Source organism: Barbatula barbatula (genome assembly GCF_947034865.1).
Source record: "Barbatula barbatula genome assembly, chromosome: 25".
Taxonomy (NCBI): Eukaryota; Metazoa; Chordata; class Actinopteri; order Cypriniformes; family Nemacheilidae; genus Barbatula; species Barbatula barbatula.
The window spans coordinates 10,582,998-10,601,008 of NC_136788.1; the positions used below are offsets into that span (position 1 = coordinate 10,582,998).

General features: G+C 39.2%; 1 protein-coding gene across 1 annotated transcript in view; it reads left to right on the forward strand.

The window, feature by feature from the left end:
* The window catches only part of LOC306890220 (carbohydrate sulfotransferase 8), a 47,675-nt gene extending 30,475 nt beyond the window's left edge, over positions 1-17,200 (forward strand). Inside the window, exons 3-4 of the mRNA XM_079449785.1 lie at positions 14,677-14,717; positions 15,530-17,200. Of these exons, the coding sequence (XP_079305911.1) occupies positions 14,677-14,717; positions 15,530-16,612 (1,124 nt within the window). The 3' untranslated portion in view covers positions 16,613-17,200. The remainder of the gene's footprint in view (positions 1-14,676; positions 14,718-15,529) is intronic.
* Positions 17,201-18,011: the final 811 nt, after the last annotated feature.

Sequence of the window (18,011 nt, forward strand, 5' to 3'; positions counted from 1 at the left end):
AGTTTACTATTTATATTATTACAATATAAACTCGAACATGTACAAGACCTAATTTTTTTAATATAGGCTACTCAATCATAACTATATTTGGAAGACTATCTCTTCTAGATTCTATATACAAGTATAGACCAAAGATACATTTCTGTCATTATAAGTCAAGTATACTTAAGTATAAATTCTTTGTTTGTTTCTGAGAAGTACATGAAAGGTAGACTAAAAGTTTACGTTCTCATTTTTATCTTTAAAAAACTATGCACACTTGAACAGAAGGGTTGTCTGTGCAGAGATGGTAAATTTGGAAGAAAAGAAAATGTTAATAAACATAGACTGCTGTGTTTGCAGCTGTGTCATTTCAAACTGTATTTATAATAATGCTTTATATTTATCTTTGCACATCTGTGCAGGTGCGTTGATTTGCGTGTATATGTGAGTTGTGTGTACAGTATGTACTTTTGTTGTGCATCTGCACATCTAACATCCCCCTCCTTCAGAGTCCGTCTCTCGATGAGAAGTTTGTGCACTGGAGCTGTTTACAGATTTCTCACAGACGGCACTGTGATGTACAGCAATGAGGCGTCACCGGCAAAAATTGATAAATGGATATGGGTGGCTGACCGTAATGGCAACAGTAAGAAATTGGATACTTGGCATTTCCAGATTTAATTTACTGTAGGGCCCGACGTCCTCAGAGTGGTGTGCCACAGCCCACTTTCTTGTGACAAGCACCTAATTATTTTAACCCATCCAAGTGTGGACCGCTTCTGAGCACAGCTGGCCCACACTGGAGTTTGAGATGAGAGCTATAGATGCGTTTCTACGCTACAATGCCGCTCAGACAAGAGGCTAAAAAAACATATGCTCTTCATGTAACTCTCTAGATCATTAAAGAACCAAGTTGTAGCGTTTGGTTTCAATATGCCGTTAGTCCAGATGAATCATCAATGAATCATCCAGATGGAAAAGAAAAGCTTGCTGTAAATGTGTAGTTTAGAAATTGCCACATTGAGAATGAATGTATACAGTAGAATGAAACATATTTGTGTTGTTTATTACTTTTGGAGTCAAGGTTTGACCGCTAGCCAGGTCCAGTTTGGAGTGTTCTTGTGGCACCAGTCAACATTGTCATGACTTGTGACGCCATTTCCTGCAGTCCCAGAATGTCACATGGCATTTTGCTTTGATTGGCGCGGGTGTGATTCTCTTGAGCAAAGAGGGCAGATTTCAAATTGCTTATCTGCAGGGGGTCAAGCGCCACCCACAGACCGTTTTATGAATCTGTCCCAATGTGATGCCGGCATTGCAAATAGGCTGTTATTGAAGGACAGGGCACATAAAAACTGTATTGGACCCGACAGGAATCCCGCAAGTTTATTTCACATGCAAAGAAACACGTAAGTCGCAAAGAATAGTGAGAAATTGCTCATTTAATTGTAGGCTATAGAGGCTGGAAAACTAACTAATGGTTGTTTTTGGAGCAAAACTTGACATTCTAAAGGGAGAATTACTGTGTTACATCACAAATTTTCAATATGGATTAATTTGATGTAATAATCATCCTGTTTTCATCCTATAGTTACACAATTATATGCAAGTTTTGTTATTTCCATCCCCCTGGAGTCCAGCAGGTATTCAGCTTTCCCATCATTCTCTTTCCTCGCCATGCGTAGGAATTCATTCCCTTAGGATTCCAAATACTTGTGTGGGCAGCATACGCTCTGTATTTCAGCATCAATCTCTTTAAGGCCGTAGGGTTGTGGATCGGTCCACGAGAGGTCAGGCCATTACTGAAATGTGTGCCATCCTCATTTCATTTCCAATCACAGTGCCACCATTGAAGGCCTTTGATGTCCCCAAAACTCTTAAAATGAGATTGACTTGAGCCTCGAAAATGGGGTGCTCATTTCCAGAAAGCTTTCATTTAGCATGTTAACCCTTTTTACTAATATCATAAATTCAGACTGCTCAGATCAAATACACACGCATATGCATGTTCAGTGGGAGTGTTTCAGGTGGGTGTCATAAAACTGATGTTTGATTTATGAAGAGCGCCTTTGAGAGCAAAACAGTGGGAAGATCATTAGTGTTGGGTTACGGCTTGATCTCTCTCTCACCCATACACAACACTGATGAAGCTTGACAACCACCATCTCTCTTTCTGTCTGAAACATTGAGTTCATGCGAAGACAGAGATTGTCCCAGATTATGATCATCTCAACAGGATTTATTTTGTATTGCCAAAAGATGCTCGTTCATCAATCGACACTAACTCTGGAAGCAATTCATAGAAAAACATAAAGATACTGTTTGTAGGTAGATAGATGGATAATGTATTATTTACTAATGTATTGATTTATTGTAATTCCAGACATAGACAGACAGACAGACAGATAGATAGATGCTGTTTTTACCTTGTTACCTGCTGAGTGAGTCATTTCAAGGGATGGCACATTTTCTCTGGTTATGTGAAGGTCATGGCATTATGACATCATTAGCGTTTGATTCATGATGTCTACGACCATTAACAGTGACATCACTGCAGACTCACTTTTTGCACCCTCCATGGTCTCTTAACTTCACACACAACACATGCAGGTTTTCCCAATTCATCATCTTCATAATGGAGAAAAGTATTTTAGAGGACCATTTTTTTCCCAAAGAAACGGCTCGCTCTAAAGCTCTCGCCCTAGTCGCCGCTTACAGCTGCACATTTTTGACGTGTAGACGAAGGATGTTTAGGCAGACATATTTCCAGGCCCGCAGTTAGTAGGAAAACATAGCATGGGAGCACATAAATGATGGAGATACATAAAGTGTAGCCCTAAAGCAGATGATATATGACTGGTCAGCAGTCGCTAGCTTGAGTCTCGTCAGCAAAGTTCTGCTTAAATGAACAGATTGAATTACTCTGGTACTGAAGGCCTCATTTGCTGCACTGAGATTTTACTATCTTACGTCTTTTTCGTGTGACAGTTTTTTACTTTTTGCACCATAATCACATATCATATTTGGGTCAGTGTTGTGAGGTCTTAATTAACTGTGAAGCTGAAAATTTTAAAGAGCCATAAAATCGCAAGTTGGAATGATATTGAACCGAATGAGTTAAAAGTCATAACATGGTTACAGTTATATAGTATATTTTATTAAACATGACAAATGTATGAGTCATAAAATTCTATAATAAATTTAAAACCTGCAAAACTCGCCCAAAATGTTTTTGGAAAAGCTGTAAATATAAAAATAAAATACATTTTCATTGCGGTATTCAAAATCTGAAAACATTGCTTTTTTTCATTAATTTGTATCATTTTACTTTTCTCAAATTTAATGTATCTGAAAAATATTTCAGATATAGACCACTATGGAAGAAAACACTCTTCCAATGAAACCTTTTCACAATAAAACCATTTTATTATTATTATTTAATCTTTCATATATAGTTGATTCTTTAAAGTATTCTTTTTTTATTTGATTATTAATGTTCTGTTGGTTGTATTTTTTACAAATGTTTGTATTGTTAAAAACAGAAACAGGAACTTCACCAGCGTTGGACCAGCTTTGTTAACACCTTTCGAAGTGGTTTATAATATAATTCACAGTATGATGTTTTATTGCAACATTTGGGAGAAATATTGCCTGGAGTTCACAGAAGGAAATAATAATTTTAAACACATATAAATAGCAAATTCAGAAAAGCTGAAAATATTTTTGAGTGCTCTATTAATTTTATCCGCTGTATATTATATATAAAAATAAAGGTAAAATAAAAAAAGAACAACATGAGGGTGAAGAAATAGTCACATAATATCTTCCACAATTTTGAGGAAGCTGTCCCTTCATGTTTTCTCAAAAGTGTTTCCTAAAGAGATGGTAGCTAATGCTGTATGGTTTGCCACAGCAAGTGTGCTTGATAGGTGATATTTCATCCTGGCCTTATTTTGACCTTTTGTTTTGGGAAAACAAGAACTTTAGAACCTTAATGTTCAGCACACTCTGATTTGCTGCATATATCCTCAGCTACACAATAATCCTCATGTCTCTGCATGCAGCAATATCCTGTGCAATACCATTACCAGAAAGATAGAGAGAGAGAGAGAGAGAGAGAGAGAGAGAGAGAGAGAGAGAGAGAGAGACATTGCTGAAGATTCCATTGAAACAGTATGAAATTTGTTGGGAAGGCAAAGGTGTTTGGCTTTAATATAGAATAGCTTTGCGATGCAGCAGCAGCGAGATTTCACTGTTTCCTTATGATTCGCCTCAAGGTCAGTAGAGGCCTGGCCCTTTCAGAGCCAGAGAAATGTTCAAATCCTGTCACCCCGGTAAAGAGCGCGGACCTCAGACTCATCTTATTTGTGGGTCGATGAGAATTTCAATCATGGAATAATCCATTTTCATTACTTCTTCAAATTGATCCATGCAAACAAAAGGTGGTGCAGAGATGTCCTTTGGAGCTTTCAAGTGTCACAAAAACAGGACCTGAGGGTGATGGGTAGAGTTTGACATGTATTGGATGTAAAGGCTTCATTATGATAATATGACTCGATCTGACTCTGCTGATCAAGCCCAACAAGGTGTTGTGGCAGGTTGCCGAGGTGTTGCTACGCAATTGCGGAAAGGTTCTTTTTGCTTTGATAAAGTATGCTTTTGATGCGTTTGTATGTGGTTGCTAGGGTGTTCTGTATAGTTGATAGGTGCTTGGTTACACCACTCATATTTATATAAATAAATAACTGTTACGGACAATGCAACCTGAATTCCATATTTGTGTTGTTTTCGTTTATTGAGCTCATAAATGCGTCATTGGCTTTACTTCCCCGAGAGGTCTTGCTCTAAGGCTTGGGTTGGGTTATGATCTGGTTTGTTGTTGACTTCAGCTCTTCCTGAAAAAGTTTATGTTCCTGTTTGCTGACTGGCCCCATCTGTTGTTACTCCACTGTGAATTATAGGTACTGAATGTATACTGGATAGAGGATCATTGAATACACAAGCCAAACACAAGAGATAACAAATGAATGGAAGTCACCAGAAAATGCATACAATGGAAAATGTGGAGGAAGCAGTTTTACTGTATGCTTGTGGCCTCATTAGTGTAACGGAAATGGATATCTGGTATTTTGTGGGACATGCTTGTGTCTAGTAATAAAAGGACGGATATGGTTGTTTGTAAACAAATTGGAGTATAAATAATTCAGAGGCTGGTGAATAAAATATAGCAGAGGGTGAGGTTTGTTACTCCATAAAGCTGGTCTCCTAAAATATGTTGACAAACATGACTGTTCCAAAAAAAAGTTGTCTGTATGACTTCGGTATATTTCTGAAACCACAGGACATAAAACAAATCTGTGTATTTCATACAAAATGGTGGCTTTAAAAAGGTAGAGTGCAGTTTTTTGGTAATGTTATTGTGCGTTCTTGTCACTTTTGGACCTCGACAGAATCCATTCACATCGCCTAATAAAATATAAAAAATAAAATTTCTGCCAAACGTCCTTTTTTTGTGCTCCATAGAAAAGTAACACAAGTTGGGGACCAAAATCTATATAGTTTGCTTTGGGTTTTATTTTTATTTTATTGCTATGGGCGTTCTTCAGCGGTCTTGTATCCCCATGTTCTCGCTCTATGTCATCAATAACTGTCAAAGACCGGTTCCAATAGTCAAGAACACATGTATAGAGAACGCATGAAAGTACCCGGATGTGTTGTTGATATCAAGGATGCAGTGAATGCATGTACCGAACCCGCTTGAAGTCCCATAAGTCATTGCGGTGCGTCCATCAAGGTTCATTCTTCCGAGGCCGCCTCGCAAGACTGGTCTCCGCAAGCCTATGCTACCCATGTATTTTAGCCCTGTCTGTTCCAATTACATTTTTGTCTGCTGTTGATATTGTTTTAAGTGGTTGTTATATCTCCTGAGTTTGCTCCTGTTGGTTTATTAAAATTTCAAATGTGGATTTACTTCCTCGTTGTGTGCTTTTATCACAGCCATTCTGTTACACACAGTGCTGGACTGGTAATCTGGCATACCGGGCAAATGCCCGGTGGGCCGATGCACTTGGGGGCCGATATAATATAATATTATATTTTTTTAATTGGCCAACGACCGGCCCATAAAGCAGGGACAGCGGCCCATTGGTTTATTTTCCATACTGACACTGGGCTGGCCCAATCATCTCTTAACAGACTCCACCCCCCCCCAGTTTCTCGTGTCAGATGCTGTCAGATTCTTATAGAGTGTTCACACCAAACGCAGTAAATCGCGCTATTAGCGTCTAGTTGGACGCTTGAACGTTTTGCTTTTACTCGCACACGTTATTTAAACAGCGCAAACCATACACTCAAATGTACAATAAAGAAAACCCTCATTCCTTAAAAACATTTACATTTGTTTACATTTACACAAGTCTATCAGTTTTTCCCTACAGAAGACAAAGGAAATCAGGATGAAATGCATAATATTTTTTTATTATTATCTTTAATAGTGTACAAGTAAACGGTAGTGTTTTGCATCGATACTTTGAAGACCTGCACATATGTATAGACTCTATACTATAGAGGCTACGGAAAGACCTGTACAAAGCAGAAACTTCAATGACTTCCAATATCGTAGTCATGAGGAGCACTCCAACCTCCTGGAAATTATATAGAACAGTTTACATGTTCAGGTAATTTATTTTATTATTGTAGTACATTTTGCGCCTAGCCATTTTACCTCAACTATTTATGTTAATAATAGCAGAGGTTTATGGGTAAAATGTAAATGAGTGGCGCCAAATGAACATTGTATATGTTTTAATTGGTCAGTGCAGCGGATTGGTTGGTTCCACGCTGCCCATCGGTTGGCGATAGGAAATTGAATCGCGCAGATGACATGTCAGCGCGGCGCGAGCTCTGTAATACCCCGCTGTCTCATCCCACTATTGGATTGTTTGGCTTCCCTTACTAACGCTCAATTTGCGCGAATCACACCACAAGTAGGTATATGTCTATCACCAGGGAGTCAGTCAAGAGAGAGTGAGTACACTGGTCCATGGCACTTAGTTCTCAGCTTTGTAGGTTTTTGGGGGAATGGAACAGTAGATATGCATATCTACAGGGACCGCAAGGATGGTGTACTGGTTGGTTGTGTCCGACCCATTGTGGTGGGCCGGACTGAGTCAAAATGTCAGGGGCCTTTTTTTGTCCTAATCCAGCCCTGGTTACATATGTTCTGTTAATTCTAGTTTCATTGTCAATTTCATTAACATTTATCCTTTAAAATATTATGCTTTAGCTTGAAGTGGGCCGAAATGAAACGGCACCAATGCCAACAACCCCCTGCACTTAGGACTGGGGAGGAAAGTCGTTTTAGAAGTCGACGGCTGACAGCACGAGGTGAAGAAGATGAATGTTAATGAAACTAATGAAGTTCTGGAGAGACCACAAGCCTGTGCTGAGAAAGGAGAGGGCCAGGTATCGCACACACCGGCTCTCGACATAGCGGCTAACAACAGACGGTCGGGCCACCAGGGGGCCAGCTGGTACACAACGGGAGTAAACAAGTAAACAACTGACAATAAATGAGTCTCTTAACACGTTTCTGAAACGTCCAGGTTAGCCAAGGACAACAACTTTGATGAAATGAGTTTTATATTGAAACACTATCCTGTGAAATAAGATGCGAGTTTGTGCATCACTTCTAGGTAATTTAATGTCGCCCTCGTGTTCATCGGGGAGCGGAAGGACGTGCACTTGTAAATGGGCTGGATTTGAGCTGGAAATATCCAGTCACAAATTGCAAACTACATTCTTAACAACCACATCCATCAGGTCATCCATCCTAACCGCTGCCCATTCTAATCAATCACAAAATCTATAGCCCCATCACTCACTAAATCCCTCCATCTTCCTGTGATTTGCTCATTTTCCCCTTTCCATCCCTTCCTGACTGTGGCAGCCCGAGATGTTTACTCTAAGACTGCCAGGTATAAATATTCATGTACCGGTGGGCTGTATGACTGTCATGGGCCGCTCTCACAGTGTGAAAGAGAGACATTCTGGATCCTGCGCTTTAGATTTCAAGCAATCTTGGAAGTGGGCCATTCCCGACAATTCCCCGAAGAATTCTCAGACAGAAGTGAAAGGATGATCAGGGCTGTGGCATAGAAAAGAGCATAAGTGATAAATGAAAGAGCTGTCGGGGAACCTGGCTTTCAGTCTGGCCTGTGTTGTCTCCTTATTTGCTCCCGACTCTGTCTCTTACTGTCTTTTGAAGAAACTGATTTAAAGGTGTGTGTCAGTACTCCTAGTTTAAATGGATTATTGTAAGTCAGTGGAACTCTTGTTTGTATGTTTTAGGGATGAAAAAGTGGCTTAAATTTGGCATAAATCATATATTCTCCCTTGAATAGAGGAAGAAAGGACACTTGATTCTGATTGGTCAGCCATGACATTCAGTGGTCAAATACGACTAAATAATCACTGTTAACCATGGACCATTTTATTATGCATTTATATTTTATTTTCACAAATGCAGGAACAATTCAAAATGATTTAAACGGTAGATGCAGCTTCAAAGATTTCAACATGCTGTTGAACCTTTTCAGTAAATACTTAGTTAGGAAAGTAAGGCAGATAGCGAATTTCTTCTGCTCAGTCCTAGTTTTTGAAGTTATTTGTGCTACAAAAAGTAACCCGCACATACATATACACACACCTACACACCCACGCTCTGTCTGACAAACAAACAGATCTTAACATGCACAAAAGCCGGTACACAGACACACGCTGCCACCTTATAAGCACATCCTGGCTTTATGCGGAAGATTGTGGTTCACATAATTTTGCAATCTTTTGATTATCTTCCAGCTTTCTTACTGCGCATCTTTGCTAATAAACATGCAGTCGCACCACATATATTTAGCACCACATACAGCCTGGGGTTCAGTTTGTATTTTAAAATGAGATAAACTAATCTGTAGCACACCACTTTGCTTATTGTCATTAACAGTAATGTAAACTGAAGTCTTTCTTATTTAGTGGTTGCACAAATAACAGATTGTAACCAAGTTAGCAGGCGTACAAATCCGTTTTTTCACAGTGCATTGGAGAGATAGAGTTAGGTCAACATGATTATTATTCTCAGCGTTGACTCACACATACTGTGCGATGTGTAAATAAAGATGTTGACATGTGGGTACTGCTTAAATTTATCGAGGGCTCATTATACGTTTTTGTGGCTTTACACAATTGGACTGGCCTCTGACTGTTTACTGATGTAAAAACAGTGCTTTTTTTAACTTGCAAATTTATTTCGCCATATATAAATTTGAAACTATTTCCAACACAATCTCACGTCAAAAACATAACTAATGTGGCTAAGTCCTATGAATTTGTATGATTTCATTTGTATGATTTGTTTCTGTGCCAGTGCCGTCGGGATTGGGATTCAGTATTGCTTTTTTCCTAGTAATCGTACGTTTACAAACATTTATACACACCATAAAAATTCATACAAGAGACCTTGTAAAACAGTAATGTATTCCTGGGAGATCAGGTTGACATTTATGATTACGTTATATGCGTTGCAGTCCAAAGAACATTTTTCGCAACATTGTATCCGACAGCTAAACTTGCTAATCATTATTATAAGCTTATCATTGCGAATAAAAGTAAGTGGACAGTTTTTAATACACATTTTTATGTACTTACTCAATAACTGATTTTTATTTACTGATTAATTTTTTTTTAAGTTAACAATACCCGCTTTAAAGATACAGTCGATTTATTTGCCAGCCCTCTCTTTTCAAACACGTTTAGTCAAATATTCATGTCTGGCCAGGCCTTTACTTTCATTACAAAACTTTTTCAAGAAAGTTCTTTCTTACTGTAGAGATTCCGATGATATATGATGCTTCAAAAAGATGTGGCATTTTTTCTTTGGGTACTCTTCCTCCTTTATTTCCTGTTGAATTTATGAGGAAACCTGATATTTTAATTCATTTGCCACTCAGGCATAAACAGTACCACTCTGTCTCTGTCATATCAAGAACATCCCATCATGCCGGATACTGTCGCCATGGTTATGACATATTGATTTGATTTTGTGGAAAGCTGCAGCGCGGTAAACAAAGACCTCTTACATTGGATGTGACAGGAACTCGTTTTGCTTCTGTTCTTCTGTTCTTCTTTGCCTCTACAGCTGTACGACTTTATAAGACTGAGCTCAAGCCTCGGTGAAGCAGTATTTTTAATGCATATCTATAGTATCTGAGATTAGAGAGCTCATAAATCAGAGGCTAAATTATTCCATCTAATGATTAGATACAGCAAGTGTATGGGAATGTAAGGTGTTACGTTATTGCGGTACTAATAAAAGTGACTGGTTGGGTAGAGGAATCATTGATATTTCAAAGTATTGTTGTGATGTCTTACATCACAATATTGATATTCCTGCGCAAAGAACCAATATTTTACTTTCTTTTCACTTAAATGTTTTTGTGGAGACAAAATCCTAACTTTGAATGTGTTAAGATTGAAGAAGAAAGTGGATTAAAGTTCGCAATATGTGACCCTGCCTGTGAAAACCCAGCAGTCATTTTAACTGATTTATTGTTTTCTACATAACATTATTCTGTATAATGTAAATAACATTCTGTGGGAAAAATCTCAAATATTGAGGCCAATGTAGTAACTAAACGTAATTTCATTATTTTACAAGGTGGCTAATATTGACTAATTCTCATTCGTACATTTCAGTACGATACACTTTCATGCCAGGGACGCTAGGTTTAGGGGTGGTGCTTTTTTTCTAGTGCTCATATGTTTGTGTACGATTCACAACGTATAAGTGTATATAAATCAGCCATCTAGTAAAATAGGTACAAATTCCCATCGGGTTAACAGCCAGGGTCACAAAAACAGCTTTCTGTGTATTTCTGTATCACATATTGTGACCCAGATTTCCATATCATGTAGTCCCTGTTGAATCCCACTGCTACTTATTATGTTACATTGTTACTTTATAAACAAAGTAATGCGTTATGCTAAGCCTGCTGACGGCGGATTTGCCGTTCTAAATCTGACTTTCCGTTGCTGGGGAATGAAGACAAATAAACGAATACAAAATTAACACACATTACCCGTTTAAAAAAAACATCTCGGGTATAATAATGTAAACTATATCAATAAAAACTTTAAAAAGCAACCAATCACATGACGTGTTTGACCTGATGTACTTACGAGAAGACTTAAAGAAATAGTTCACCCAAAAATGTGTATTATGTCATGATTTACGCATCCTCTTGTCATTTCAAACCTGTACGACTTTCTTTTTCTGCAGAATACAAAATAAGATATTTTGAAGAATGTTGGTAACCAAACTACATTGGGACCCATTTACTAGACACAAAAAATGTGGTACCACCATTGTTCGGTTTCCAACTTTCTTCAAAATATCTACTTTTGTGTTATACAGAAGAAATGTCACAGCTTTGAAATGACCTCATTTCTGTTTTTCTCTAAATCTTCATATTTGGGTGAACTAACCCTTCAACCTTGAAAGAAGCTTTGGATTCTAGAACATTCCAGAATATCTCAAACTAATGAGAATCACTCGTTCCGTATTCCTGCACTCTTCCCAGGATCTGAGTTATTCATAAGCTGTGAAGTCTTTGCAAGCGAGGCTGTCTGCAGTGCTACATTACAGTCGGCTCCCACAGCGCGCTATCGCCGCTCTCCTGCATCGCCTCTTGTCGCTTAGGTCGCCCGTCTCTTACGGGACTCTGATCTAATAGACCTGAGTGATCTGGCAGCACTGGCGGGGGGGGAGGCACATAGAGGCAAAGACATTAGCTGTTTACAGGGTTCGTCTGTTATCTTTCACATAATCTCTCCTGCCTTCGCCTTCTACTCTCTCTCTCTTTCTCTCACTTCCTCCCACTCAAGTAAGAGATCTTGCAGAACCGTGGAGCGTGAGAGAATTGTGTGCAGTCGGGTCAACGCACAAGGCTGGGTGATATCTGTGCAGAGCGTGTGCTGTCTTTTCATCATCTCGTTCTGCGATACACTCGATGTTCAAACTCAGATAGAGTTAGATGTAACTTTTAACACTTTCTGGGTCGAGGTGTTCAGTTGTTTCGGTGTTAAAATGCTTGGTTTAATCAAGTATGTGCTATTGGTAGATAGATTTTCCAAAAAGGTGTAAACACAGAGTCTCTGCAGACTGATCAACATTTGAGCAAAACATATATTAGTTTTGCAATAAAGCTTGGTGACGTTTGTGGAGCAGCAACTACACACTTTTAATAATGTACAGCTGAACTAAAGGCATTGTGCATTGCTTTTTTATTATTTTCATTTCGAGAAATCCACTTAGTCCATGACTAAGGCTTTGGCTATGGAAGCTAATGTATTATATTATTTGATATTGACTTTCTTTCTTCTGCAGAACACAAAAGAAGATATTTTGAAGAATGTTGGTAACCAAATAACAGCCCCCATTGACTTCCATTACATGGACACAAAACCACTGAGACATTTCTCGAAATATCTTCTTTTGTGTGCCAATGAAGAAAGAATCTCATACAGGTTTGGTACGGCAGGAGGGGGGCAAATGACAGGGTTGAAATTCAGGGTGAACTATCACTTGGTTGAATCCTCAAGATGCAGTAACATGCCATAGGTTCAGAACACAGGGTTGCATTTAGATGAAATGAGAAAACATTATGACACAAATTGTGCTGAAGAAAGGGGCTCACCAGCAGGAATCCATGAATAAAATAGAAGAAACTCTATGAATATATTGCAGATTCTCTTTGAAATTAAAACTCTCTCCTCTATGGGACACAAAACCCTATGTGGGGTCCTCATTACAAGGAACTACCTCATCAGACAACATACAGGCTCATTTACCCATGCGACATATGACATTGTTTTCCAGAATGTTGTAAGTGTGTAAATAGAAATAGTCTATATGACATATTTTTTCTTATCATGCAAGTAAGTTTATGCTGACTGTTCTAATAAACAGCCCAGTTTGGAAGGCGAGCTGATCACAAGCAATTTGGCAAAATGAAGTACAGGCGGATTAGAGAAGAAAAGGTGTCTGTGAAACATAGCCGACTCCCCCATCTCCTTCTCCTGGTCTGTAAATAATTGCTGTATCTCTCAAACCCGTGTCAGGGCGCAGCCCGCGATGAATCCATCAACGAAATGTGTCGTGGCTCTGGCGTATAATCGATACCGGTCTCTGCCCTTCCATAGGTCAGTGTCAGAACATTGAGACGTTTGTGCCGAAGCCGCAAAGTCTAATTCAGTATGACTCAGGCCATCTTCTAATCTCCCCTTCGGCACAGTCCTTGAGTTGCAGTTCTGTCAATCTAGTCCCATGCTAGCAGGGAACAGCAAGGGTTTGTGTTCCACGGTCAGCGCTCGGCAAGCTCTCCTCCGTCAGGTGCTTTGTTATTCATGCAAAAATGGAAATTCGTAGTCAGCATATGAGGAGAATAGAAATGTTTTTGTGCAGGATGCTTTCCATAAAATCTCATTTATAACTTAAATTAGAAATCATTATTTTAAGCTAAACGTTGCAAATCAGGGTAAGGTAAGGAGACTGTTTTAATTTTCGTCTTTATGTAGTTGTTCAATAACTTGTTTTTGTTTATTTGCTGTTTGCAGCTTCAAAGGTCCAATGTGTCATTTTTGGAGGATCTATTGACAGAAATGGAATAAAATCTACATTACTATTTGTTAAGAGGTGTATTAAGTCCTTACATAATGAAGCTTTATGTTTTTATTATCTTAGAATAAGCTATTTCTATCTACATACACCACGGGTCCCCTTACATGGAATTCTCCATGTTGTTTCTACAGTAGCTCTAAACGGACAAACTGCCTTACAGAGCGCATTTATTGTAAATAAATGAGCTCCTTCAGAAAAGAAGTGAAAATCTTAGTTCTGTGTCAGCCACTGTAGTGCTTCGAAAGGGTTAAGCGGCGGAGAGAGCCGTTGGATGATAGATGCCGGAAAATGTCATACACTGGACCTTTAAACTTTATAAATGAACTGTTTTCTTCAGTTCGGACAGACTTAAAAGTCATATGGATTACTTTCATGGTCATGATATTTTCAACATTTTCAATCCCCAAAAGATAAAATGATATGGGTTTGGAACAACATGTTATTAAATAAATACTGACAAAACTGTAAATGTAAGCTGTTCTTTTAAGCGATTTACAGTTAACAAGTCACTATGCTCCCCTAGCGAATATTAATGAATAAGTTTATGGATATTTTTGACACAAACCTCTGTTCGTACACAATAACCTTTGATGTCAAGATGATGTTTGTCAGGCTGCTGAGAGACCATCTGGAGCTCTTGCAAGCAGTGGCACACAAACATTATCAGTCTACTGCAGGAGTCAACCCTCCCTCGCCCGCCTGCTCGCCCGCCCTCTCTCTTTACTTCGTCCATGTTCAATGAGGAAAACAAGGGCAAGGACACCACCATATGGTCCTTTATTTGAATATGTTACAACGGGCTGCAGGTTTCAATTTAATTCACTTTCCCATGGCTGTGTGGTTAATGCAAGCAGTCCAGTGAAATTCTTGAACCCAAAAGTTCACTTTCATGGTACACGGGTTGTAAAAATGGATAAACTTGAAATGTCATTCTGATGTTCTGTCGTTTTCTTTCCCCTCAGGTGCACAGTTCATATCCACCCGAGTACAGCCTGTGAGAAAGGTAAGATTTTTTTTATCCCGTCTGACTAAAATAGGTTTTACTGGGACTGGGGTCTGGTTCAAAACAAACATCCAAATCAACAACAAATGGGTCACTGAAAACAAGATCAAGATACTGCCCCATCCATCCCAGTTCCCTGACCTAAACACTATAGAAGATGAGTGGGATGAACTAAACGTTTGAAGGATCTTGAGATATTCTTTATGGAGGAATGGACTGGGATGACTCTCAATGTACTCTCGAACCTCATCAGACTGAAAAGAAAACACTCCTGTTTTTCTAATAAATTGAGGTTGCAGCGTCTTTTAAATACATAGGGTGCCAATAATTCCGGCCAATATGTATGGAAGATTTTTTTTTACAATGTGATATTCCTCGTACTTCAAAATAGTTTTCCTTCAATTAAATGTTGGAATTTTGTAGATTTTTTTAATAAAATATTCGTATCGTCTTCTTTGCTCATATTTACCAAGGGTGCCAATAATACTCGAGGGCATTGTTCAAAAAACAATATTCATAAATAAAATACTTTTTGCATTTGCTTGGCTCAAGACTGTTTGTGGTGTATCCTTAGTTTAGTCGAACATTTCTGGTTTGGAGCTGTGAGAGGCTGTGTTGAATTTTGGTGCACTGGCACCACTTGGTGGTTGCCATTACAGACACGACTCTTAAAAAATCCCTATTGCTTTTTGTAATGTTGAACATTGAAACATTTTAAGAGCACCAAAGCAAAAATGCCTTTAAAAAATTCTTATTTTAAAATAATACCCTGCCAGATGTTGCCGATAACACTTTTATTCTCTCATTTATAGGAGCAATGCTCTCATTGTTCTGACCATGACAGACAGTCGTCTTATCCAACAGACGACAACTTCCCCAGCCCCGCCCACCCAGTTCAACTTCCAGTCTTCCAGGGGGCCAGGCGTACCTCTCTACTCAATCCCAAAGACATCACCGCTGCCCATGTCACAAAAAGTCACCGCAAACTCCTCCTCAAGAGCGGTCCGCTCGTCCAGCCGCTCAACACTGACCCTCCTGGCCAAAACAGGGACAGCACCGAGCGGCTCACTCGGGTACAGCAGGTACGTCAGAGGCTTATGAGGGAAGTCTGTGCCAAATACACAAGTGGGACCACTAAGAGGTCTTTAACCCGCATGGACGTGTCGCGTATATTTGTAGAGGACACACACAAACTCCTGTACTGTGAGGTGCCAAAGGCAGGCTGCTCTAACTGGAAGCGGGTGCTCATGGTCCTCCAAGGTCTCGCGCCCTCCACGGGGGAGATCAAACATGATGAGGTGCATTACGGGAATCACCTTAAACGCCTAGAGTCCTTTGATCACAAAGGCATCGTCCAACGATTAAAGACCTACACCAAAGTCTTATTCCTGAGGGAGCCTTTTGAAAGGCTAGTGTCTGCTTTTCGGGATAAGTTCGAGAGTCCAAACTCATACTACCACCCGGTGTTTGGGAAGCCCATCATTTCGAGATATCGTAGCAACGCCACTCAGCAAGCTTTACGCACGGGAGCAGGCGTCACCTTTAAGGAGTTCATTCAGTATTTGTTAGACGTGCACAGGCCAGTCGGCATGGACATCCACTGGGAGCCCGTAGGCCAGCTCTGTAGCCCCTGCCTGCTGGATTACGACTTCATTGGAAAATTTGAGACTTTGGAAGAAGAGGCAAACTTCCTTTTGAGAAGCATTGGAGCGCCATCCAATTTGACATTCCCTAGTTTCAAAGACAGAAACCCTAACGCAGAAAGAACGTCCTCGGAAATTATGAGGAGATACTTTGCGCAGTTAAACGTGGCGGAGAGACAGAGAGCGTATGACTTTTACTACATGGACTACCTGATGTTCAACTACTCCAAACCGTTTAATGATTTGTACTGAGGCCTTTTTATACCGTAGTTATATTACGAAACTGTGGATCTGTCGTTCACGTTTTGTCATAGTGAAGTTCCTTTAAAATGTCCTTTGTTTATTAAGAAATTTGTGAGTGAAATGTTTATCACACTGTAATCCGTGACTGCAGGCTGGCCCTCGATTTTATCTTATTTACACACATATTAAATCTCAAGTTCAGTAAGCAAACCCTCTCAAATGCGTTGTGCGTTTTAACATGTCTGTGTAGGTGTCATGTTTTCTTCAAACTGCTTTGAATGATAGACACGATTATGAAGATGTCTGATCGTGTTGTTTTTTGTTACCAAGTGCAATATTCTTCGAAGCCACTAGGTGTAAATATATGAGTGTGAATTTACTCTATACAACATGCAATTATTTTTTAACAAACTATTTAATTGAAATTGTCGTGAATGTATAAGAACAATTTGTATACAAAATAATGTGTTGTCTATTACAACGTGACCTAATACACCTTTTGCCTTACTTTCGCATTTCTCATATTATCAAGGTTCGCCTTCCATCGATTTCTTTGTCTTCTGTATATCAATAAATGTTAGCACCATCTTTTAACGTCAGTTTGCTGATATCTTTGGGTTAATGTCTTCTGTATGTTGTTATAATGAAGTCATTATATCATGCAATGTGTGTCACTACTGAACCATAATGTCCCTTTTTTGTTTGATATACTGTATAGGGACATTCCCGGAAAACAATGATTCTTACATTTGTTACTTTCGTGTACACAAATCAATATAATAGGACAGCTCTGAAGAGGTAAGGTTTTATATTTTATTTAATAAATTATTTGAACATTGGAAACAAAAGCTCAAACCTCCCCACATCAGTCAAACCCGGTGTTGATCTTTACATCTTGTCCTCCCACTCCAATAGGCTCTCGCGTCTCGAGCAACTGCGGCCCCCTTATCTAACAGCGCCCGGGGCTTTGACATCCTGTTCTCTACACAATCTACCGACTCAAAGGGCACATCAAATCAGCCACCGTTTGTCACGTGCACGACAGAACAAAGAAAATGCTTTCTTTTCTTTCTTCAGCACTAAAATCACATTTAAAAAAAAGGAGAAATAAAGTAAGAAATCGAGTTCCTTGTATGAAGGGTTTTCGGAATAGACTGACCTGGAGCCACGAGTGTAGCTGCGGCTGTGAACTAACCTTTGGAGAATTAAGCTAGTAAAAAAATAAAGAAGGGAAAAATCTAATTACAAAAAGACAAAATGCAACAGCATCAGAAAATCTTCAAAGTTGTTTAACTTGAAGCTGCTGTTTGGGTGTTGCAGGTCATGGGCAGCAGATGGCGCTGTGGTTTAACGACGGACGGTACACATTTTGGGGAAATAAATACAAACGCGCGCTTATTTAGATTTA